The 25,193-nt window shown below is 36.3% G+C and overlaps 1 protein-coding gene across 2 annotated transcripts in view; it reads right to left on the reverse strand.

Moving 5' to 3' along the window:
- The window catches only part of PCSK5 (proprotein convertase subtilisin/kexin type 5), a 228,590-nt gene that overhangs the window by 101,166 nt on the left and 102,231 nt on the right, over positions 1–25,193 (reverse strand). For both annotated transcript variants that reach the window (XM_088054567.1, XM_014259099.2), the window contains exons 8-9: positions 16,086–16,298; positions 6,277–6,377 (exon numbers count right to left, since the gene is read on the reverse strand). In XM_088054567.1, the coding sequence (XP_087910693.1) occupies positions 6,277–6,377; positions 16,086–16,298 (314 nt within the window). The remainder of the gene's footprint in view (positions 1–6,276; positions 6,378–16,085; positions 16,299–25,193) is intronic.

Here is a 25,193-nt window from a genome sequence, read left to right on the forward strand (position 1 = left end):
TAGGTACTTTTTTTTTCTTATGGTGCAGTTTCTCACATCAGGCTGCTGGACTAGAATGACAGTAATTGTTTAACCAGTTGGGCTTGTAAAAATTACTGAAAAAGAGATTTTTAAGAAGTTATGGAATGTAAGGCACATTAAGGATCTGTAACATAGGATATACTTCTACATGTCATATAGCATGTAGAAGCTTTTTTTGCCTTATTTGCCTGTACAACATAATTTAAATCAATTTCTAGCTCTACTTTACAACATTCAGTTCATATACTTGCTGCATCTCCACGGTTTCTGCAATGCATCCTGATCTCCTCATGAGGCAGTATTGGAAGATTTGCCACAGAACCACACAATGGTTTGAGCTGGAAGGGACCTTTACAGGTCACTCAGCCCAAGTACCCAGCAATCAGCAGGGACATGTTTAACTAGATCAGGTTACTCAGAATCCTGTCTGAACTGACCTTGAATGTTTCCAGGCATGGGACATCTACCACCTCTGTGGCAATCTGTTTTAAGGTTTTACCACTCTTTTGTAAAAGGAAGAAAAAAAATATCCATCTTTTGCATTATCTATATAATGGTTTTTAGGATAAAATCCAGACAAGTTGTGACAGGACATGATGCATTTCTTTAGATGAACATTGGGGTAGGCAGCTATACATCCACCAGCAATGGTGTTCTGGTGTACCTGTGTCAAATCTGCAGTGCACACAGAGATAAAAAATCGTAAGTGCCAAAAATCAAACAAACAATGGCCTAACTGAAGGCTGATAATGATGAAATTGGGAGGAGAAAACCCCTGAGAGAAAGGCATCTGAATTACATCCTTTATTGTGTCATCTCCAAAGGAACAATAAAAGAAGACTGTCCAAAAGACAATGCTCACAGTCTGCTTAATAACAGCATGGAAGGAACAGCAACAAAACCTTAGGTTAGTTGCCGCTCTTAGAACCAGCTTGATTGTGAAGATGGAGAAGACTTACATTGTCTTGGGTTAATAAAGGAAAATATGGTTAGCATGGTACACAGGCTATTGACTCGACCTGTCTTCCGCATTTCAAGAGACTGACTACAGGGACACTGCAATTCAGTGAAACTGCTCCTCTTTCACCTTTTTCATTTTACTCCCACAAGGAACTGACAGCAGAAAGCAGCTGAGATCCCTGCTCTCAAGGTGAACAGCCAGAAGCACTGCAAGAGTAACTTCAGAGACTAGCATCTAAAGGCTGGTGCTGGAAAACACTTGGGAAGCCAAAAAACTACAGGGGACAGAGCTGCTAAACTCTTAAAAGTCTCAATTGAGAAAATGCCAACCGAGATTTCTAAAAAGCTTGTACAAGTTAAAGGCATTGTCCTGGCACCAGAACAACAGCTATCCACTAGTTTTATTTCTAGCTGTCACTCCAAAGCAGACACGGAAAAACTCTATGAAGAAGTTAAAAATCAACACAATCAAATATTACTTGTTTTTAATCTTGTTTGAGTTTAGGAAATGTCTGAATGGATTTTTCATAAATCTTTTGAATACAAGTTAAATTGGAAATTTCAGCCTGAATGGTTATTCTTTGGCAAATTTATATGTGACTGAAAACAGGAACAGGAACCAAAGTACACTCAAATCAATGTCAATATCATAAGTAAAATAGGTGATTAAACCTCAGGAGAAAGATAGGTTCTAAGGTAAGAATTTATTAATGGCTATGTTTTTTATTTATTTCAATACTAAAAGGAAACTACTGAAAAAATGCTAAGATTCAGAAGGAGATTTTTAACTCACGCACTCTAGCATTGCCTTCTATAACAGGCAATCAATCAGTGGAGTAAAGACCTGGCTAAAGCTGATATACTTAAATTATAACCTCTTCTCCTGCACTCAGCTATAGAGGTCACTTGACAGCACTTCCTCAGTTCACCTCAGCTGTCTCATCACTTTTAACCTCTGACTATATTTATGACAAATCGCCCGTAACTTTGATAATATAGAAATATGTTTTCTGTATCCAAAATTGCACCTTGCTAGATAGTGCACTGCTCTTCTCCTTTCTGTAAAAAAATGAATCACTCTGGGAGGTATGCAAATATATCTGTTCAGTTGCCAGAAATCCAAAGTATCTCCCTCTGACATTCTTGACCCCTTAACAATGTGAATTCCATTTTCCTTTTGTCTCAGTGGTTACACTTGGTGGTACTGTCTTTTAGAGGAATGTGGTACAATGTCACTTTTCTGTCACTAGTATCAGAATTCACTAAGATTCTTTAGTTCTTCCCAGAACTACCTTGCTCTAGCCTCAGTTTCATGTAAAAAAAGACAAATGCAGGAATGACATTCACCTGCTGGAGCAAATCCAGAGGAGGGCCACAAAAATTATTAGAGAGATGAAGCACCTCTCCTTTGAGGAAAAGCTACTTTCTTTGATAGAGTGGGTTTAGATTAGATCTTTGCTGGCAGCTTAGTAAAGCACTGGGTGCCTAGAGAAGTTAAGGGTGCCCCCTTGGAATTGTTCCAAGGCCAGGCTGGAGGGGGCTCTGAGCAATCTAGTCTAGTGAAAAGTGTTTCTGATGATGGTGATCGTTAAGGTCCCTTCCAAATGAAATAATTCTAAGATTCCATATCATTCAAGTAAAGAGAACCATGACAGAAAACATACTCTCTCTCTAAGGCTATAGCACTGAGTGTACCACACAGTAGAAAGGTAGCAGACTAATACTTCCATTTCACTTGCTGCTCCTTACTAATGAAACGAGTTTATATATCACATGCTGGAAAATATGCACTGGCTTATAGGAACATGCAGTTCAATTGGGGGTGTATAATGAATTCTTCTGTCAGCAACAAAAGGGTTTTTATTTAAACTTGGCTTCTTTAAAGGAACATGGCACAATGGTCTCTGGAACAAATACAGGGCCACTGTATCTCCTGAGTCTGATTTGATCAAATCCTAAATCCAACCCTTTTATCAATGAGAAAAGGTATTTCTAGCAACAGTAGATGGTACTATCCAAAGTTTACTTTTAGAAAGAAAATTGCTGTCTCTGTGCACTAAATTGATTATACTTATCTTCTCATTTAACAATTAGAAAAATTTGACATGTCAAAATGCAACATACAAGAAAGCATTTATTCATAGGACCTGATCAAGGTACTAGATATACTGAGAACCATCAACTGGGTACAACTGGAGACCCATTTACTACCTAAATACCATAAGAAAACTTCAGAACATGAAAATTAAGATATGTCTTTGTGTGATAGTTATTGCATTTTTACAACCCTACATTGCACCCTCAGGGGTGCAATGCAAACATGCAGTCTGAAACTCAGTTGCAATTCTTTGATTCCTGAGGAAAAACATGCCACTTTGATACCCAAATACTAGATCAAAAATAACAAAAATGTGTTCACATTATACATAAAATCATCCTCAAATAATTTGTTACCAGGATTTTAGAAGCAGATCCCTGTTGGAAGAAATGGCTAAGTGTAGGGTTCAAATCAGTAGGCAGATAAGAGAACCTCCATCAGCGATTTGCCAATCCTAACATATGGGGTTTGTCAAGGAAAGAAAGTGCAAGGCTGCAGTGTAAATCTGCTTTGCTTTTTTTTTTTCATTTGGTTAAATGTACCTTCGTGTGTGAGTTGAAGCACCCTTTTGGCTGTTCTAACTCATATCCAGGTCATATTAGTTCTCTGTTCAATTAATGATGTCTCCCAGGAATAAAACTTGGCTGCTGGGGAAAACTGACTTCCATAGACTCAAAACCCTTCTGTGGTAAAAATTGTGTTTTTCCAACACAAAATGGAATGAAACTATACATTATTATAAACAGTCAAATAGTGTTCAGGACGAAGTGCTTTAATTTTTAAGCAGCTTGCTGTACAAAGAATATAACTAACCTTGCAACTCTTTTCCAACTTGTCTTTTTAAAAAATCTCACATAAATACTGCCATTAGCAGAGTTATTAATACGGAATCTAAGTAAGAATGCATGAAAATGCAAACTCTGTTTGAAGCAAAATAGTTCCAGTAAGCAGTTACACTGAGCCACAATTTTGTATCCTTTATATTCCATTTTTAAAGTATTGCAGAAAATACTTTGATGGCTTCAGAACTTTTTTTTTTTCATACTTTAATTCCTAACATTTAATTTAGGGTCACCTAAATTGGAAGGCATCACAAGTGAAAAATACAACCTGAAATTTCAAATCACATTAATATGAAATTCAGAAACTGCATAAATAAACTAAACAGATTCCATACAAGCAAACCCCACACATAAAATTTAATAGATCACAATATGATTTCCCTATTATACTAAAGGTTGTACTTCATAATCTATAATGTCACAAGACCAAAGATTTCTCCAAACTGGTGAAGAAAACCAGCATGGGAAGCCATAACATGAGAACTATTTTTCTCCCTAATTTTTTTTTTTTCTTTTTATTTTTTAATTTTTCTTTTAATTTTTTTTTTTTTTTAGTGGCTGTGGTCAGCTTCAGTGGCAGATTTGAAATACGTGTAAGAGAGAAAAGTTAGTGAATGAAATACAAATTAATAAAACCACATTTATGATATTAATAATTCCTTTGTATCTACTCAAATATATAGGCTAAGATCTAGAAACAGAACCTTCCATTTAATGAAATGGAACAGAATCTAAAAGGAGGCAAAATCAACATTTTCCACATTTTCACTCTGAAATTCTTTTTAGTACCATGCAATGGAGTACTACAAATACTAAAGAGTTACTAGGATGTTTAGTCACTGGCACATTTTGTCTCCATCACCACATATAAAGCTCTAACACAGTTTTGTCTTTATGTCTATTATAGCAACTATTTGTTTGAAAAAAAATACTAGTCCATATGCACTAATACAGATTTCCCACTGGTAGAGCCACCGAAGGTCACTAAAAAAAAATGTAAGCTTTTCAATGTTGTAAGAAGTCACAATGAGAAATCGCTTTGTTGTAGATCTTGTAAAGCATAACTGTTCTGAAACTTTCAGCAACAAAACAAAAAAGAATCAACTACCAATTTCAGTTCATTAAGCAAGAATAGTGAGAAAACTTACAGCAAGTTGGCATGTACACACACACAGTCTTATCTGCATTTGCAGACTGTTTGGAATGAACTTCAGAATTTTAAAATGGAGGTTAAGAGGACATTTAAAAGTTTAAATCAACCCACACTAACATTATATTAACTTTTCAAAAGACCTTTGTTTCTGATAACTGCATAAAGAAAACACAATTATAATGACACAAGTGTCACACTACTTAAGATTCAGGTCTTCAATTACAAACTCTTATTCTTATGCTTATAACTCAAAAAGTATTCTGTGCTGAATACTGGGTCAAAGTGTTCAACAAAAAGCAGCATGAAAGATGGAAACATAATTCTATTATTATGATTTGCAATTTGAAAGTACTATTGCGTGCAAATTTCTTACTTCCTTCAAAGAAAATGGCTGACCCCACAGGAAGCTAGTTTTCTTCAGAATTTAATAGAATCAATCTCCTAGAACTTAAAAACATTGAGTAGGATTTGGGGTGAACCACTCCATCTTAAACCTTCAGGTATTATCCAGTAGAGTACAAAGTAATGTAAAAGGTTCTGAAATACAGATTTACCTGAAGAGCTCCCACATTTCTGCTGCTCTGTGAACCACATTAGAGATACATACTAGGCATAAATCATGTAGTTGAAAAAATGTTTGTAAGAGGATTTTTTTTGAGCTAAAGGTACAAGGACTATGGAGCTACACTATTCATGGTTTTTAGAGCTGAGGAGCTTGACCCATGTTAAAAAATAGACTTGTGTCAGCGTGCAGAAGTTGAGATTTTATTTTCACACTACATTAACTTATGTTCAGGTTAACCTGACACCTCCCACAACCTCTTTCAGTGTTCAAGAGCAGACATTGCTAAGAGAAGTCTGGTGAATGGAGGAGGTGACCTACAGTACTCTGCTGGGTACAGCAGATCTAGGCAGCCTTCTTAGTGAACTATAAGATGTTACAAGGGTGTTATACATCATTTAATGGAAACCAACTGTGCTCAATATTGTTTCATTTTACTTCAACACTGCGTACTCTGTCAGCCATTTCCACAGTGTTTCCTTCGTGTGTAGGTAAGCATGGAGATCTTTCCTGCCCTTAGAAGGTTACTGTGACAAGAGAGGTTCCAAAGTGTGTGATGTATGCATAAAGGTACTGGATGAATGAGAAATATCTTCCTGTAAATGCTTAATTTTGTTTCAGAATATATCTCAGATCTTACTTTGCTTCCAGTGCCAGGGCAATGATGCCTGCAGCCATAGGTGCAGAGGCTGAGGTTCCAGTATGGCTGTCTGTGCAACGCTGCCTCAGGTCTGTAGTAATCTGCAAGAAATTAAATGTGTGAAATTATAACACAACTTCAGAAAATAGAGCATGTTTCATTTACTTGAATGAGTCACATGTGTGTGGAGGGTATTTTGTCCTTTAACAGCAAGGAAAAGAAGATACATGATGTTAGATGTTCTGAACTTGAAGTCTCTCCTGAATTTAGATAGTGTTATTTATATTGCTCCATGGCATGATCAACAAAGACACTTTTAAACCAGAAAAACATGCAGAGGGGTTTGAAACTGCACAACTGCAATTCTGCCCTTCTATTTGGATTTATAGAGGACTTTCTCTCCAAGATCTCAAAGCGCTTTACAAACAGAAAGGAACTACATCTTATATGCAGACTACTTATAAGACATATACACTGCTTATACATGTTTTAGAGACTACATAGAGGTATGGAGGGTTTGAAAAGGTTGCCTGAAGTCACTCTGGAAGTATGTGAGACAAAAGAATACAGTTTGGCTCATGCTAAGCACCCTGTTTAATCTTTAATTCACTTCTTATGCAATAAATCACATGAAATGAAGCAGTAATTCATTGGAAAATCCTGATGTGATCACAAATTTGGCCCAGCCATCACCAGCCAGTTAGATGTTTTCAGTTTTAAATTGTTACATCTTATGTATAATTATATGCTGCACATATTTTTGTATGCAGTCTAAGTGGACATATAAACTGTAATGTGCAATACCAGCTAGACACACAGTCTTCTACTTAGTGTTAGGATGTTTCTCTCTAATAATGAATTTTAGACAGATGCTTTCTGTAAGAATATAAATCACACATAAATGTGATTATTCTAAATCTTGCTTCTTTCAGGTAATGTCAATCTGAAATGATTCTACTCTGTGCTTGTCTTGGTGAAGAAGTGATTCTTTGCAGGAGCAAGGCAGCAGAGGTAGGATGTCACTACTACCTAGCAGAAGCTCAAACAAAACCCATGCAGACTGGATGAAGACAGGAGTCTTCAGCAGGCAAATCTCAATGAAGGTGAATGACCTGTGATGTCAAAACTTATTCTGAGAATTTCAGTCACTGCAAGACATAGAATATCTGCCAGATATTCTTAAAAATATAAAGTTGCTTATGTAACACTTTATCTAAGCACACAGAATTATTGTGTTCTAATTCACCAGTGTTGTACTACATTTCCAACATAGATTTGCACAAAGATGGGAGAAGGAGAGGATCAGAGGATCAAAAAATTGCAAAACAGCACAGGGTATGTCAAAATGCCTGTCTAACTTTGAAACCTCAAGATACATGAAATGTGATCTGAAAAACCATCTGAATCTCATCTGGGCAGAATATAAGCAAATACGTGCAGGAGGTATAGGTTTCACATTCATGTTAGCCATATTCAGTATATTACACGTTTTGTGTAAGGCTGATGAAAACTCTCACAACATGTAAGCAAATGCAAGCTAACACAGAAGATTTCTAACAGAAAAGGAGCTAACAGCACCATGAAAATATTGTAGGGAGCAAGTGAAACAATATGGAAACTACTAAAAATTGAAAAATACTTACAAAAGCATTTATAATGTCAGATCATTAAATGAATCAACTTACCAGAGGCTGGGTTTCCTAATTAATGAAGTCTAGAAATAACTTTTTTGCCCCTTATCATTTAATGTTCTTCACTGATGCACACCTTGTTAAATAATTTCTTCTATCTGTCATTGGCTAGAAGTTGAAACCCCATAAATAAAATGTTCGTGTAATTTCTTTCTCTCTTCCCCTTTTGCCTATTGATTATCTATTCATTTAGAAGTTACCAGCGTTGGGAAAAGCTTTAAGCATGGAAATTGCGTAAGTGTAGTGACAATATTAAGAGATGAAACTGAAGCAGTTACAGCCCTAACATTGCACTGCTTTTATGTGCAAACTCAAGTAGTGATTATCCAGGTGGAATTAAGGTGTCCAAGTACTAGATGATGACATGCACCCAGAGACATATAAGATACAGGTACCCCATTTGGAAAATACTGGTCAGTGCTGTGGCAAGGACCAGAAGGAAGGCCAGGAAAAAGAGAGGGTGCAAAATGGATTAATACATGCTCATGTCTTTCATATATATATATATATATATATAAATACTTATATATATAGCAAAATATATATATTTATATGTATAAATATATACAAAGTATATATACATACTTTAGCCCTGCATAAAAGTAGTGCAGTGGGTGCTTTCCTTGGAGGACCTAAGGCAACTAAGCATCCAGGAGCTCAGGCAGACAAAAGTGCTGTCATAGCAGCTTTTCCCTAAGGGACAGCCTCTGTCAATACAGTGAAACACAAACTGAATTGTGCTGTCCTTGTTTCTCATCCTCTGGAAGAGCATCCTGCATCCTTCCAGATTTTACTGTCCTGTCACCACAGATATAAAGCACAATAAGCCATGACATCTCTTTAATTGGCAGCATTGTCCCTCTTGTTCTAAGCGTATACTGTGGCAGCAATTTCAACTACAGATTTATCTTGCTTTCAACAGATACTTCAGCCAAAAATGTGTTGAGAAAGCTTTATACGCATAAATCCCATTTCAGCTAGTTCAAAGGAAAGTTACTGACAGCAACTGAGATGTTTAGGTGTAGATTACCTCCAAGATTTGAGGCATGTTTTTCAGCACTGTGGATTCAGAGTCAGAGAACTACTGCATTTACCCCAAGAAAAAAGAGCATATGATCACCAAGAGATGAGCAAAGTTCAAGAAGAACAAGGGTGCCCAAATTCCTGAGCAACAACATCAATCACAATAAAAGGATATGGTGTTTGATAGCACCATGAAGCTGTCATGAGTGTATATTAGAAGTCATTCTGATTGTTAGGGTGGGGAGAAGGAGAAATTTAAAAATCTTCCATCGAGTATAACACAACTGCTGATCTGAGAAAATGCTGATCCAACTGCACAAGAAAAGTCCACGTAATATTTCCAGGGCCATGACTTACTACAGCTTCTAAGTAAGTTGAATCAACTAGGTTTCATCGAAGACAATGACAGTGTTTCTGGTACTTGCCTAGTTTAATCAATATGAAATGAGCCACAGACACCCTGATGAAAGGAAGAGAGGAATTACTGCAGTGCACTGTAATATCTCTCATAGGCATTGGTACAAAGTTTTCAGAAAAGCTAGGCATTTATTAAAGGAAAACATCTAGACATACTGTAACAGTTTTATAGAAGCAACTTGCTCTGAGCAATTTGCTCTCTGAAGGAGATGCCATTTTTGTACAGTCATTATTAAGGTTGAATCATCAATCTGTCCACAGTTTTACCAACTGGGAAATTAATGAATAAAGTAAAAAATGGGATTTCTCTTGGCAGAGAACAAGCTCATGTACCCTCTCCCAAGCCTCAGCCTTAGTATTTCATATTTCATGACATGAGTTTTCTGAACTGATTTAATTTTTTCTATCTTCTGCTACAGTTCTTCAAGGCATGTTGATTTCTGTGAATCTGTGTCCCTAGAAGTGAAAAGATTTTAACAAAAATACATTCTACATTCTACACAGCCTATGCATCTGTATGTACCCAGAACAGAAGTCCTGTGTAGACATTGTGTCCTGTGATTATCTTGTGCATATCTTGATAACCTGAGTGAGTTTCTGAAGAACAGGCTTTTGTGTTTGAAGAACTGGCAGGAGACAGGACGGGCTTTTTTTGTTGATGTTTCAGTTGTTGTTGTTTTCAGTTTTTAAGTTTTTTCTGCTTAGAGCACAAGTTTATCAACAAGCAGAGAAAGAAAATCAGCAGATGAATTGCTGTTTATCAGAAGATAACTAAACAGGTGGAACATTAAGTATATGGGTTATTTGCAGGAGATAGGTCATTAATAGGCTTATAAATTGTATCTCTGAGGAACTTTCTGATGTCAAAATCTTAGCATGTTACGAAATAATTCAAAAAACAAATTCAAAGGAAATGCACTTGTGCAATGTTTGATAAATGAAAGAACCATATAGATAACTATATTATGTGGTGCTTAACCTATCCTAGCCACATGGTGCGGAGGGGGGAAGCTATCTTTAAGCATGGTTCTATGGTATTCAAAGAAGTATATATAGTACTGTAAAGAAGAGAATAATAGGAAAAAATACCTTGACAACTGCATATTATTACAGAAGCCAATACTTCTGTACTCATATAATTTTATGCTCTTTACCTACTGTCAATTAGTCTCTGTCCCACAACGCGAGTTTCTATGTCTGTAACTATGCCAGCACTTTGCAGCTACATTCGAAAACACCTAAAAATAATCCTAGTTCTTTTCCGTAAGAGTCTGTGTAAAAGGCATACATCTATAGACATCGTAGGAATATTTGCATGTTTTGAGCATTTTAATATATCCAAAGGGTGGGAACTTGGTTCATAAGAGCCTAATTATCACTGCAATAAAACTCAGTACAGTGTGAAGTCAAACACACTTGCTGTACCTTTCCTGAACAACAAGGAACTCACCTGAGAAGGTGTGTCTATCTGTAACTGTTAACTTAAAATATTTTAAGCTGTCATTTTATAAGACAAGAAAACCCCTCCAATACTAGAAAAACTTCTAAAATACTGTAAAAATACATCCTGTATTTTTAACAAGCAATTATAAAAAATGGGTAGTAATGAAAAGAGAAAAAAAGTGTTTTGTGTAGTTACTAAAGTGTTTGTGATTCTATTACTCCATATTGAAATCAAATTATTTCTGTAACAATTTTTAGTCTACAAAGTAAGTTTCTGATACTTGATTACTGTTTGTTCATTTACCTTATAATACATTCTGCACTTACTAGATAGAAAAACAGAGGAGAAAACAGAAAAGAAAGATATTTGGCTAAACAGTGCAAGGAAAAATAGGAAGGAATTGTGGAACATGGTATTATACAACCGTAACCCATTCACTGCTCCTAAGTCTTGGGTAGGTATTTCTGCACTACAACACTTCAGAATCTCACATGATACTGAAATCTGTGCTGTGTTACATGAAAAAAAATTTAAAAAAGAAAAATAATTTAGTTCATTTGATGTTAGTCCTGTGCCAGGTCACTTCCCTCTGGTTTACTGCTGTGGTATTTTTGTTTCCTATTTTGAATGTAGGAGTCTCACTCCAACAAACAAAGTCATTTTATGATCTGATAAAATATTGTTACTCTTCAAATTCTGGCACAGAATTGAGCCCTGCATTGTTTGTCAACTGCATATAAATTTATATGCAAAATATAATTTGGATAAATTTAATAATAATCTTTTTTTTCACCCTGTATTGTTACATTTTTCGCTTTAAACCTGCTGCAAGCTCTCAGCTTCTTGTGAAAAGATATGAAGACAACCTCTGACTCAAAAGGAGCATCAGTTTAAACAAAGGTATAAGACATGATGCAGTGAAAATGTTGTGTGGTACAACAATGAAAACTAATACATATGATTTCTAGACTGTTCTAGCACTTTACAGCACTTTAAAAAACTTAGTATTTGAAATTTTCAGTTCTGTTTTGAGTACACTTTTTGTTTCAAATAAGACCTCTTTCCAAGGTAAATGATATTTGATAGGCCTTTAGGAGGACTGAATTTTGGTAGACAAGCTGGAGTAAAGAATAGCAATACAGTCAGTAGTGCAATGCTCTTAGAAGACACTGCAAGCAAGACAATCACACAGGTAATAGCAATATTCCTTTCTCCATGTGAGGGTGTGTATGCTGAAAGGACTTCTCAACAATCAGTTTGAAAAGCTGGTTTCACAGTTTCACTGAATTTCTCACTGGGTTGTAGCATAACAGAAGCACATAGTCATTGCTTAAATGGACAACTGGTTTACACACAACACAAACAGACGCAATTTATTTTCACTGTGCTGTTTTGCTTTGTCACTGAAAGTACCTGGAGGGGGAACAGCCTTGCATGGCTTTGAATACAAAGTACCACTTGTAAAACATGGAAGAGTTGTGTGTTTCAAAAGTCAACTGATAGTATAGTACAGGAAAAAGGATCTTGGCAGGAATTTTTATAGTCTGGTTTTCAAGCTTTTGGGATCAGTGACTCTTACGGCACATGCAACTGCAAGGTTGCTTTGCACAAGTAGTCAAGGATACATTCTGATAAACAAATGATCAGTAGACCTGGGTTAATTCTTATGGCTACTCAGACTTACACTTTTGCCATTCACTGTGCAAAGTGATGCACACTGTAGGACTAAAACTGGCATATGGAACTTAACTGCTTTGAAAAGAATGGAGGATCTAACTAGTAAATGAATCCAGCTGACTAGTAAAAACAACTGGTTCTTATAGAATTAATGGAATTCAATTTAATATTATTTTCACTTAACTCTGATATTCAATGTGAGATCTCCAAGGGAGACTCCAATTAAGAACATTTTTAGAGGCATATTTTTAATTCTTTCAATAATGTTTATGCAAAATGTCTTCCTTACTTTCCTAATTATGGGATAATTTGTGTGCATTCTATATATAGCTATTATTACCTCCTTTGTAAGGAGGTATACAAAAATCCTTTGTAAGGATTTTTCAAAAATCTTGCAGTAAGAGATTAATCTGCCTATATTAGCACAGTGCAAAGTTCCAAAGTTCCAAAGTGAAGGGTATTATTCTTTGGTAAACTAAAAATTATATATGCTTATATTCCATGAGAAGTCTTTAACAATAAAGGTGAGATCACCTCCAGGTGTTTTTGATCCTAGTGCAAGACATAAGGGAGTGAAATGTCACAAATTAGCAATGTTCTCTTACTGAAATAGTAAATCTGTAAAAGCAGAAAGTCTGTGTTAATTCTAAAAAATGGATGACTACCATCAAGAAAATTACAGCTCATCAGAGGAATCAGAGGAATGCAGAAAGCTTAAATTAGCAATGTAATAAAGTACAAATAATGACTGAGAAATACAGAGATATTTTACTTGATATTAAAAACATGAGCAAAGATATAAAGGAACAGCAATTAATTACATTTGAAGATAAAAGATGCACAGAGGCAGTAAGGAGACACAAGATTAAATGGTGAACCTAAAAAATAATGTGTAAGTATGTTTTATTTAAAATACACCAGAAGCAAAAGAATCCCCAAACTATCTTAATTGTGCAGAGATAATAGTTTGTAGTGAACAGCTTTTTCTTGGAATGTTCCTTTTTGGAAAAAAAAAGGTCTAAATTAAATTTTCAAAGAATAGAGAGATGATAAATCATCTCCCTATTTTTCTCTATTTTAAATAAGAAGTTTAAATCAGAAAGATTGGAAGTGCCACAGACTTTTACAAGAGCTGGAAAGGGAACTGCTGTGTTGTTTTTAGCAAATGCTTGAACACTGCACAAGTTCCAGAAAACTGACAGAAAACCTGCATAGTGTCATTATTTTAAAAGGGTAAGCAGTATTGTCTTATTAATATCAGCTATTTTCCACCTTTTTATCTAGTGTAAAACGGCTGATACAGGATTGAAACTAATTACTAATACATTAATTAGCTAGTAGTATACTCAATGATGGATAAAATAAGATGTTGGAAAAGGAATCTTGCCAAAGTACTGTACTATTTTTTTCTGGCCATCACTTTGGCTGAAAGTAATATACTCAGGATTTTACAAGAGACATCATGTAATATTTTTTTTAAAAGTATTTAAATTTAAGAAATTAAAAATATACATGATGCATAATACCTTGATTTAAACTGGGATAAGGTCCAAAAATGTAAGCATATAGAAAAGATTAGAAGCAGAGAAATTATATATATCCTTATAGAAGAAATTAGTCTTGTTTCTAATCAGGTCTTCTACAAACTGGTTCTTGGCCATGGTATGAACTAAAGCTTTTACCAAAGACATGGAAGAAAACACTAGCACTTTCTGATGAGTGCTGGAGAAACTTGGAAAATGACAAAGTGATGATGAAGGCTGGTCTGAATTGAGTACTAAACCAGCCAGTTGTTAATGGTGGAATAAGGAGACCCTAAGTACCCCCACATATTTCCTGGAACCACCAACTTTGAAAAAGAGAAGCAGCAGCTCTGAAAATGGGCTGGGCATCACATAGTGATGGACACATTACATAACAGTGACGCTAACAAGTCTCAGGGTCAATATATAAAGAGACTGATCCGGCACATACAGGCACCCATTTTCCTGTGCTTTTGTTACTGAATACTGCTGCTACCTGACCGGTGTGTTTAGCTTGGACTCTAGAAGCTTGTAACATGAAAAAGGGTTTATAAGGAAACATGACTTAGAATGAAACAAGAAGCTTACCTTGCATTATCAAAATCAAAAGGGATCAACTGGGCTACGTGGGCAGAGAGAAGACAGACAACTGGAGTGGTCTTCATACTAGCAATAAAATTTGTGACACCAAATGCTTATAAATCAAAGCTAATGGGGCTCAAAGAGCAAACAGGAGAAATCTTTTAATGCCAATGAATAATTAAAAACACTTATACTAAATTTAAGTGGACATTTTGTCACTGGAAACTTTGAAAGCAGTATTGATTATATTTATAAAAATTGTTGTTGACTTGACAGCAACTGCAGGATTCAAAGGACTCAGGGAAGTCCTACAGACTTGGCTAAATTGAGGTCAGGAGGGAGGACCACAATCCCATCTTCTCAGCTTATTAATCTCACTTAAACATAAAAAAGTTGGTGAACATCTTTTAAAGGATGGTGAATGGAATTTAATCACAGAAGTGAGGATTCCTAGTAAATACAGTATTTTTTTTATTTATTATTATTTATCAGGGATAACAAGAAACATGTTAAGAAGTGAGAGAGAAGGCTTCAGTGAAGAGATGCAAGAAAAGAACAGAAAAATCATCCGAATGAAGAAGGATCTCAGAACAAGTTTAAAACAAAAATTAGACCATCTGAAAATAAAAAAGAATCCAAGAAGGGATGGCCAGCATCCCAGAATCCTGAAAGACAAGGCAAACAGTATTAAAAAAAGCATAGAGGCTAATATTTTTAACTCTTTATTGACACCAAGAGAAGAATCTGCTAAGGACCAGAAAGAAAGAAAGAAATGTTAGATGAGTCCTTAAGAAAACATATGGAAGAAAAAAGCTCTCCAAATCCTTCAATTTTATGATCCAGAAGTAATAAATTTTGGTTAGTTAAGCACTAGAATAAATAAGCAGGGAAGAGGACAATAATAGCAAACCTCATCAAGCTGAGATTTAAGGTTTAAAAGGTTTAAAAGGTTAAAAGAAGTAGAATGTTGAATACTGGAATATATCCTGAATGCATTCATTTTGCAAAGGCACATAGGTTGTACAAATAATAATGATATCAACAGATTATCAAACAGAATTAAAACTATTTGTCATTTGCCAGCAAAGATGAGAACAACAGGGAAAACAGATGCTGGCTGCTTAGGAATGAGAAGAGGAGCAACACAGAAAAGATGAGCACTGAGCCTAATTTTCCTTACAATATATTTCCAGAATAGGCAGCAATATGTCAGTAATAACTGACTGTCACTGAATGTAAAAGAGGAATGATGCTGGGTCAAAACAAATCTGAGAAAATAGAGATCTATATATCTAGGTAAACTGCTAATACATCTATAAAATGTGAAAACTGTTGATAAGTGTTAACAAATGAAAGATATTAGTATAAATGATTTCTCTTTCTCTCCAGCCCCCAAAGTCGCTGTGCAAAATACAAACACATATACATGAAAAAAACAATTAAAACCCATACTATTTTCCTGTCATAGGATTCTCCACTGCTGTATGTTGTAGCTAGTGTGGACGCACATTCTTCCAGATACCACGGCTTCTTTCCGCTTTCAGCTGTACTGCTTATGGATATAGTGTAGATGCTATTGGTGTAGCCATCACAGGAGCAGTGGTCTCGACTTCTTCCACCATTTCCAGATGCCCAAACAAAGACCGAACCTAAGCCTCTTCGTCCCTGTTTGGAAACAGTACAAAAGATTTGATTAATAATTCTTCTTTTCTCCCTCGACTGTTTAATAGCCAAGTCTTTTCCCCAAAAAAGACATCTCATGAGAAAGATGAGAAAGGAAATAAAAGAACAACTACCCAGAGAAGAATTTGAAATGAGAACAGGATTTATCAGATTTCAGAATCAGATATTAGGAAAACTAAGAAATTGAAAAAATGAGTATGTATGAACACAGCTTTAGAAACAACTTCTATGCAGTGTTTGTTGGTCTACATCTACATTATCCAGATGTACCAAGAAAGTCATGCTGGAAACTCAGATGAAGGAGTCTCATTCACTAGCACCCCCAAGTCCTTCTTGAGTCCTTCTTAGCAAGACTGCTTTTGATCTGTTCATCCCACAGCTTGTTTGGGAGTTGTCCTGATGCAGGTGCAGCACTTAGCACTTGGTCCTATTAAACATCACAAGATTCCCATAGGCCCATCATTTGAGCTTGTCCAGGTACCTGTGGATGGCATTCCATCTTTCAAGAGTGTCAGCTTGGTGTCATTGCAAATTTGCTGAGGATGCACTTGATCCCTTCACCCATGTCATTAATGAAGAAAGTAAATAACACTGGATAACAATACCAATGTGGACTCCTGAGGGACACTTGTTACTGATGTCCATTGGACTCTGAGCATTGACCACTGTCCTCTGGATTTGAGTGTCCAACCACTTTCTTATCCAACAGTCCATTTATCAAATCCATCTCTCTCCAATTTAGAGAGAAGGATGTTAAGGGGGATTGTCAAAGGCTTTACAGAATTCCAGACAAATGACATCTGTAGCCCTTCCCTTGTCCACTGACGTTGTCACTCCATCATAGAAGCCCACTAGGTTGGTCAGGCAGGACTTGCCCTTGGTGAGGCTGTGCTGGCTATCCCAAATCACATCCCGGTCCTCCATGTGCCTTAGCAGAGCTTCCAGGAAGATATGCTTAATGAAACTCCCAGGCACAGAGGTGAGGCTGACTGGTGGTTCCCAGTGCCCTCCTTTCTACCCTTTTTAAGTCTGGGTACAATGTTCCCCTTTTTCCAGTCAACTGGGCCTTCATCTGACTGCCATGACTTCTCCATTACTTTTCAGCAAAGTAAGTTAAATAGCAAATTCTCCTGATCAGAGTCTACATAAAGTTATGTCTCTAACATGCAAAATTTTTTTTAGAAACATTTCAATCAGAGAGAAAAATCTCAAGGTGCCAAGTTTAATGTACTATGAAATCCACATTCTTGAGACAGGATCAGTCTGAATATTACATTTTGCTCACTTTCTTGATCTTGGCTAATGCACCAACAAGAAAAGCAAAGTAGCAACATTTGGTTGTTTGTTTTTTATAAGACAACCATTATGAAGTGTTACAGCTCTCTTTCTCCTTTATTCTTCACACACAGGTCTTGAAAGCAATATTATGTAATTACATATGGCTAAGCTGATGCCCCATGGGAAATTTGGAATAACCACCACTACAACCAAGATAGAAGCAGTGAGAATTCAGGGTAATCAAGCCATAGCTTCCACTTAAAACAAACAAACAAACAAAACAAAACAAAAAACAAAAAAAAAGTCCACAAAAAAAAAAAGCCCAACCCAAAACCCCACATTTTGTAAAAGGAATTCTCAGGAAGATGCATACAGAAAAATGTTCTACTAATGATGGTCTATCTGTCATTTTTCTGCTTTTACCACCAGATGGTTCCATGTGCAAACCACAGTATAACATGATTTATCCCATGCAGCAATAACCTTTTTACAGCGGGGTTTGACTGTATTATCAGTTTGTTTGCATGGAGACTGTGTCTCTGTTTCATTAGACGTGTACTTGTACTACTGTGCTAATACACAACAAGCTGCAGAAACAGGTATTTGAACCATTTTTGGCCACAAAGTGGTGAGAACATGCCAATGGATGTTAGAAATTCTGCATTTATAATTTAAATATAATAAGCATCAATTTAGACTTTTAATAGAAAGGGCAGGGCTTTAAAACTAATAGCCATTTGCACCTGGATTTATGTTTTCATGCTAGGTTTTCTTTGGTAAACAAATTATGGCAAATATTTCTTTATAACTACTGTCTCCTGTAAATATGTAAAGGATCAATGTCACTGTTATTGCAATAAAAAGTAAGTACCAGATGCACTGACCAATGGAAAATAGTATTTTCTATATACAAAGTAAGAACTGACATTCCTCCAATGCATTGCAATAGCGCATATATAAGAGCCCAGAAGTTCACAGAAAACAACAGCATTACCTTCAGATCAGAAAACAAGTTAGACACCTTGTTCCTAGAAGTTATTTGGCAAAGCAAATGACAGTCTTAATAAAAAAAACAAACCTCCAAACTAATTTCAACACTTGTGTTCAGGAGAAGTCTGGATATGGTGCTGTGTGATATAGATGGTTTAGGGGCTACAATGGTAGTGGTAGGTGAACAGTTGGACTGGCTGACCTTTGAAGGCCTCTTCCAATCTTCATGATTCCATAATCCTATGATCCTATGAACTTGACTAAAATAATTTGTCAAGTAAAAAAATTCTCGTTTACCATTTGGTTCAGCAGTCCCAATCATACTTAGGAAAATACAAAGTAGTAAGTAACTATGTCCAACAAGTAAGTAGAGCAGAAGCATCAGCTGTTCTACTGTATGTAAGGGAATGTTGTATAATTTAAATAAAGACAGTTAAATAATATTTGGACTGTGTTACAAAGTTAAGATAAACACACATGGAAGGCACTGTGTAGCTTTTACTGTTTATTTAAATCAATCATTTATCATCTGCCAGGTGTCCAAGGTAATCAAGACAAAAAGTCAAGCCTTGAGATGCCAAGAAGCTGTGTGTCATTTATTATCCAAAAGCAAAGGTGCATTTACAAATCATACAGACAGAAACTGAGCAGAACTAAGAGTTAGTAACTCCTCTATAGAAGAGGCATAAACCAGTGCTGAATGTCTGTCCAGTAAAGTATGCTCAATGCTTGTCTCATGATTTTAAAACTTCATTCCCTCCCCTCTGGTCATAGAGCTGTTTCTGCTCTTCCATTTGCAAGGACAGCTAGGGACTGCCTCCCATAAACTCTGCATGGTGTCCATAATTCTGCACTTGTGCTTGTCAGTGCACCAAATCAGACCACTATGAAACGTTCTCCTTTTTTATAATCTACTTTCTTAACTTGCATAAAACATCGTATCGTATTAAAAAAAAAAAAATAAACTGTCCCATTATGCAAAAGAAAACTATTTTGCTGATGACTGTGACTTGCTATTGACACAGTCCAAATTTCTAGTACATTTTCTGGACAAAACCAGTGTGCTCAACAGACAGCTGGCCTTAAATGAAATGGACTCAGGACTCTCACAAAGAGACCCCCAAGGCAGAAATTGCACTTGCAAAAGCATGTAAGAAGAATCTTGGGGCATTCTGGCATTTTTTAATTTTTTTTTCTCCTGCTATTGCCTCCTTTTCCTTGGTCAGCAAGTTGCAAGCAGGTAAGTGACATAAAAGCTCCTTTTTGTTTTTCCCTCTCACCAGCATGGACAGGTTAAGTCTGCCAAGAATTAGAGCCAGTACGAACATGCTCATAATGACATCTGCAGAATTTCCTTATACTGTTGCAGAAACATCCCCTGATCCAAGTGTGTGTGTGTTTATGTATACACAACATCTTTAGGAGTGAATGAATTAGCAGCTCTGGCAGGGACCTTTATAAGATAGAGGTCACACACTCATCGAAAGACAACCAGCAGTTCCACACACTTTTATGCTGCTAACAGCACTTTTTAAAAATACTCTAATAAAAACTGTTTCCACCTACATAATGTAGTATGAGCCAGTGGAGTAAATTTTAATCACACTATTTTTGAAAGTTTAGACTACATTCATTCACTGCTTTTCAAGTCAAGTTGCCTTCATCCAGCCTGTGAATCCTGATTTTCCAGCCCAGGAATCAAATGCCCCAGTAACGCTCTTTGCCTATGGAGTGACTTACTGTCTTGATAGATGGGATCAAATTTACAAAGGCACAAGGAAGAAAAGGTGAAGGAGTAGGAAAGGCAGAGGACAGAACAGCTGACCTGAGTAATTAAAAGTTACAGGGGTAGCAGCAAGGGAGAGGTAATTTGGCACCAATATGCTGGAAATTGCACACCAATGAGCAGAAAACAAACCATAAAAATGTAAAATGGAGAGAGAAGAAGGGACACTCTATCCACACCTAGAGCCTAAACATTTAATTTCCTCTATTCTCCCCAATACTGTTCTAAAATTACTTAACGTTTCCAAGAACAAAAGCTACTGCCAGAAAGTGAAATTGATCCTGAAGAGGAAGCTGAAAAAAGCATGGTACAACCTCTTCCTTAAAAACTAATTCCTAAAGTGAAAATGTTCATAACTGAATGTACAGAAGAGAGTCCAGTATTCTGGAGACCTAAAAAGCCTACTATGTAGGCATGGTTTTTAGGTTCAGCACAGTGCAATCACTCTAGTGTCAGACACCAAGGAACACAGCATCCTGAGAAATACACCTGTGAGATATATCCCCTTTCTTCCAGTTTCTCCTGATTTCTGCACTCTCTAGGATCTGGACGCTGCTGCCCTGTACAGAGACACAGCACTGCCAAGCTGTTCACTGTCAGCATTTTGCTTTTGACCAGTAGTAGGTCCTAGCTCCTGCTGAGTTTCTACCAGTCCATTTAACCTCTTATCTGGGAGTGAAAAACAGTCTGGCACAACATCCTTAAAAGACTCTTTTGTAGACTGCACAGCACTGAACTTGAAAGTAGGCACCTCTCCAAAAACAGATAATGGTAAGCTGAGAGTTCAAGTTAGCAATTCTGCAGTGCTACTAGAAGACAGCCAAACAGTTTTTAATTTTTTTTTAAAACAGTCTTCTTAGGTATCAAAAGCAAAAATTCATGAACAAAAGGAAACATTTCTCAGGCCATTAACTCTGTTGCGTTATCCGCACTTTCAGAAAAACTCATGTATGTGCATCAATTTATTAAAAAAATGCACACCTATGGTACCTATGAGGAAATAAGTAATGAGCCAAACAGGTATGCATAAATAAAAATGCATGTGTGGGGGAATGGACAAAAATAGACACCTGTGCTTTTATATTAGAAGTTATGTTTTTACTCTTAGGAAAAACTAGGAAGCAAAGAAAGTGTTTTCTGTTGCTGGAACACAGCAATATATATACACACATAACACATATGCAACAAAAAATATTTCACTACCTACAAAAACTATGACTACCTTATATTGTTGGAAAGGGAAGTGGTTGCTGGTTGCTAAGAAAGGTTACTGGCTACATCTGAACTAGCTCTCTAATTAAGAAAACAAAAGACAAAATAATTAACCATGCTAAAAAAAAAGGAAAAAAAAAAGTATTTCTTTTCTCTCTGAGGATATACCTTTGAAACACTGAAGCTATAAAACATTCTAATGTGCATATAACAAAACCCCATATTGAATAGCCACAAGCACATATGTATTTACACACTAATTATCAGGATATATCACTGGAACAATTCAGTATGTAGACTTCATGTGGTGTATTTTTTACTTTACTCTTCACTAGAAAAGCAGGTTAAACAGTTCCAAGATATTCCCCACAGAGATATAATTAGTGCAACCAAAAGAGCTGTTGGCTGAAACCTGAAATATGAACATGTGGAATACTGGAATGAATTTCTCATTTACCTAAACAAAATAGAGCCAGCTCAAGAAATGCAAGAATCACAGTTCTGGTTGAGGCTCCTTCTCTACAGTATCATTACTATTGTTACCAGGATAAAACAAGTTGTATACTGCAAACACAATGTGGTAACACATGAGCTTGCTTTGCCAAAATTTTTGTTGTACAAAGAGTCTCTAGTTAATCAGAGGTGAAACTGTCAAGCCAAAATAAACAAGCAATGCACAGGAAACCTATCAGTGTGAGAAATGGATACGAGATCGATGTTATACACAAACACCCAATATATGGGATGGGTTCAGGCAGTTCTCATCGCCTTTATACTACTATCAGATTAATCACTCTAGAAAGGAGCCCAGGGCCACTAGATCCATGCAGCTGTTGTTTCACTACTTACATCTTCCTTGTGAAAAAATTCAGTTTTAGAGATAAATATCTGTTGAACTCTGGGGGTTAACAGAAAGAACCTCCTGTTTTATGCAAATCTAGCTATTTTCAGTAGATAAGCATGAAAATATGGCTGCTTCACTTCTACTTTTGCAGACTGAGGACTTAAGTAACAACTTTGTACAGTTTGTATCCCATAGTGTTCATTTAAGAAACAATGTACAGGCTGTGTGGAAGGCCATTGCCCTCACAGTTTTGTGCCTTAAACAGTTAAATTCTCTGCACAGAAAACTTTTGACACCAAAACTCCAGTGAGTTCCATTCCAGAAATCTTTTTTCCTATGTGATACATAGAAATACATAGATACTACTGTTGTTCAAATATATGAGTGAAGTGTGTATGTGATTTGTTCACACAAAGAAACCAGATTCATGTTTCAAAAAGGTATGCTCTGAAATCTCTATATTTCAGTGCATGGAAAGAAATCCATTTGCCAAAGCTGCTTTTCAGTATTGTTTTTTCAATTAAGATTTACTCCACAGAAAGAATGGTGTGGTTTTGGTTTGGTTTTTTTTATGTTCAATATATCACCTGTTTCAGGGTGGGCATCCAAAACCAGAGGCATTTTGGCAAGTCCAAAAACAGCAATGCTATTCTGGCATGTTTCAACAGTTTCCATGCATGTGTGAGATGGGATGAGGTAACCAGTTTTGGTTTCCCCTTTGTGACACTGTAAGGAAAATGGACATTTTGGGTATATTGATAAATTTTCCTGTAACTCTCATTACGAATTTTCCCATCTTTCAGGGTTTTTATATTTCAATGAATGCAATGTAAGAATATTTCTGAAATATTAATTCTTTTTCTGCATATTTTTTTTTTTACTACATGCTGCCTGTCTGTGAAAAAGCTCATTTTTCACAGAAAGCAAAGGAGAGCAATTTTAAGGTTAGCTTTGTGTGGGAAGGAAAGGGTTGAAAAGTAAATTGTTTTAGAATTGTTTTTGCTCAGAGACCAACCTGGCACCTGGGAGATGTCAGAAGATAGTCAGTGTGAGAGAATTCACGTATTTGTGTTTGCTTTGGGTTGTTTTCTGTCTGCTGAAGAAGAAATGAAATTTTCTCAGAGTGGATAACAGGATGTTGTTAAAGACCTAAAAGCATTCTTCCCATAGGCTGGAGGCCTCTTTGTAAGGGGGGAAGGGAGATAAGAAGTTTTGAGATTGTAAAACACAGCCTGGTGAAGACTTATGCATGCTCCAGGCTCTTTGATATGTAATGCAGGGCTCGGACCCTGCTAAAATAAGCTTAGTTATGTATACCCCTTTGTTTCTTTGTAATCCTCCAGCCAGTGAGGTGATGGAATAAATCTATTCTTTTCACTTCAGATGTGGGTCGTAGTTGTCTTGGTGTTAGCTGCGTATATTTCATTCACATACACACTTTGTTCACATATTTCCCCAATAAAATAAAGTGTACCATATCAAAGTTCATCCAGGTATCACTGAGCCTAAATACAATTTCATTTACTGGAAGGCAATATTCTGAATTCTACTTTGAATACAAGAAGTTACTAACTGTGTGTAAACAGTAGAACAAAGGATTACTATTATTAGCTTAAGGATGTGCTAAGGTAATCACCTAACCTCATTTTTGCTGGGCAACCCCCATTTGTGGAAGACTATGTATCAAGTTTAAACCACATCTGCAAAGTCAATAAGGCATCTGAGATACATCAGCCAAATGCAAGGTAGTCAGACCTAGAAATTAGGCTTATTCGTAAGAAATAAAGGAAAGTGAACAAACTTTGCAAAGCTTAGGAAGAATCAGTTGGGAATCAGCTTCCCTAAAATAGCCTGTCCATTGGACTGGCAAGTAAGGTCTATATGAACTTGTCCAGGGAATAAGGAAGCATGTACACATAGAGAATGCTAAAACTTGCATGCCCCATTCTGGTATCCACACTGGAAATAATAATGCCAGAAAACAGAAAGTATTTCAGAAAGAACCAGAAGAATGAAGTCTTTATTTGGAAATTGTGACTAACAGAAAGAAACTCAAAACACAAAACATTAGATTAAGATTGCAGAACAGATTTTAAAGGACAGTAAGTGGCACCTGCATTACTGGACAAAAGCTTAAATTGCAACATACACTTCAGAATTTCAGATAAACCTGTTAAGTTTTTGTCCGGTAACTTATTTTATGCAGAGAAATGTATTAGAACCAGACTGTCTGGCTTCTGCCAAGATGTGATGAGCTCTGCAAGAAATCAATAATGAAACAAAAGAAAATGAACATTATTGTAACATCAAGAGATGTTACAATATGGAATGGAAATGATTGTACGGGAAATAACACAGGCTCTGCAGGACAAACACAGAGGTCAAGGCAGTTATGAGTAGAGTGTATAAAGGATGAGCTCAGAAAACAAAGTTATTAGGTATTTTGACCTAAAAGAGAAAGAGTGTCTTAGAGAGTCTAGTAATCACCATCATCTGAATACAAGAAAAGAATTCAGACTGCACGATGTGGAGAAATACTACTCTAATGAGAAAGGAGATGGGTGGACTAGTTTTTAAGTGAGTGTGGCACGTCTGCCACATCTAAATGAAGTTTGAAAGGAGACTGTTCTAAAAATATATCAGAAACAAAAATGGAGTGAGGGAAGGTATTTAAGAAGCACAATTTATACCCAGGAACAAACGGGCAGAAAACTGCACATGAGGAAACCCAGTTTTAACTTAGAAGAAAATCTCTAACCAATAGATT

Source organism: Pseudopodoces humilis, chromosome 4 (genome assembly GCF_049639895.1).
Source record: "Pseudopodoces humilis isolate 2021_Gansu_Grassland_sample_001 chromosome 4, ASM4963989v1, whole genome shotgun sequence".
NCBI classification, from domain to species: Eukaryota; Metazoa; Chordata; class Aves; order Passeriformes; family Paridae; genus Pseudopodoces; species Pseudopodoces humilis.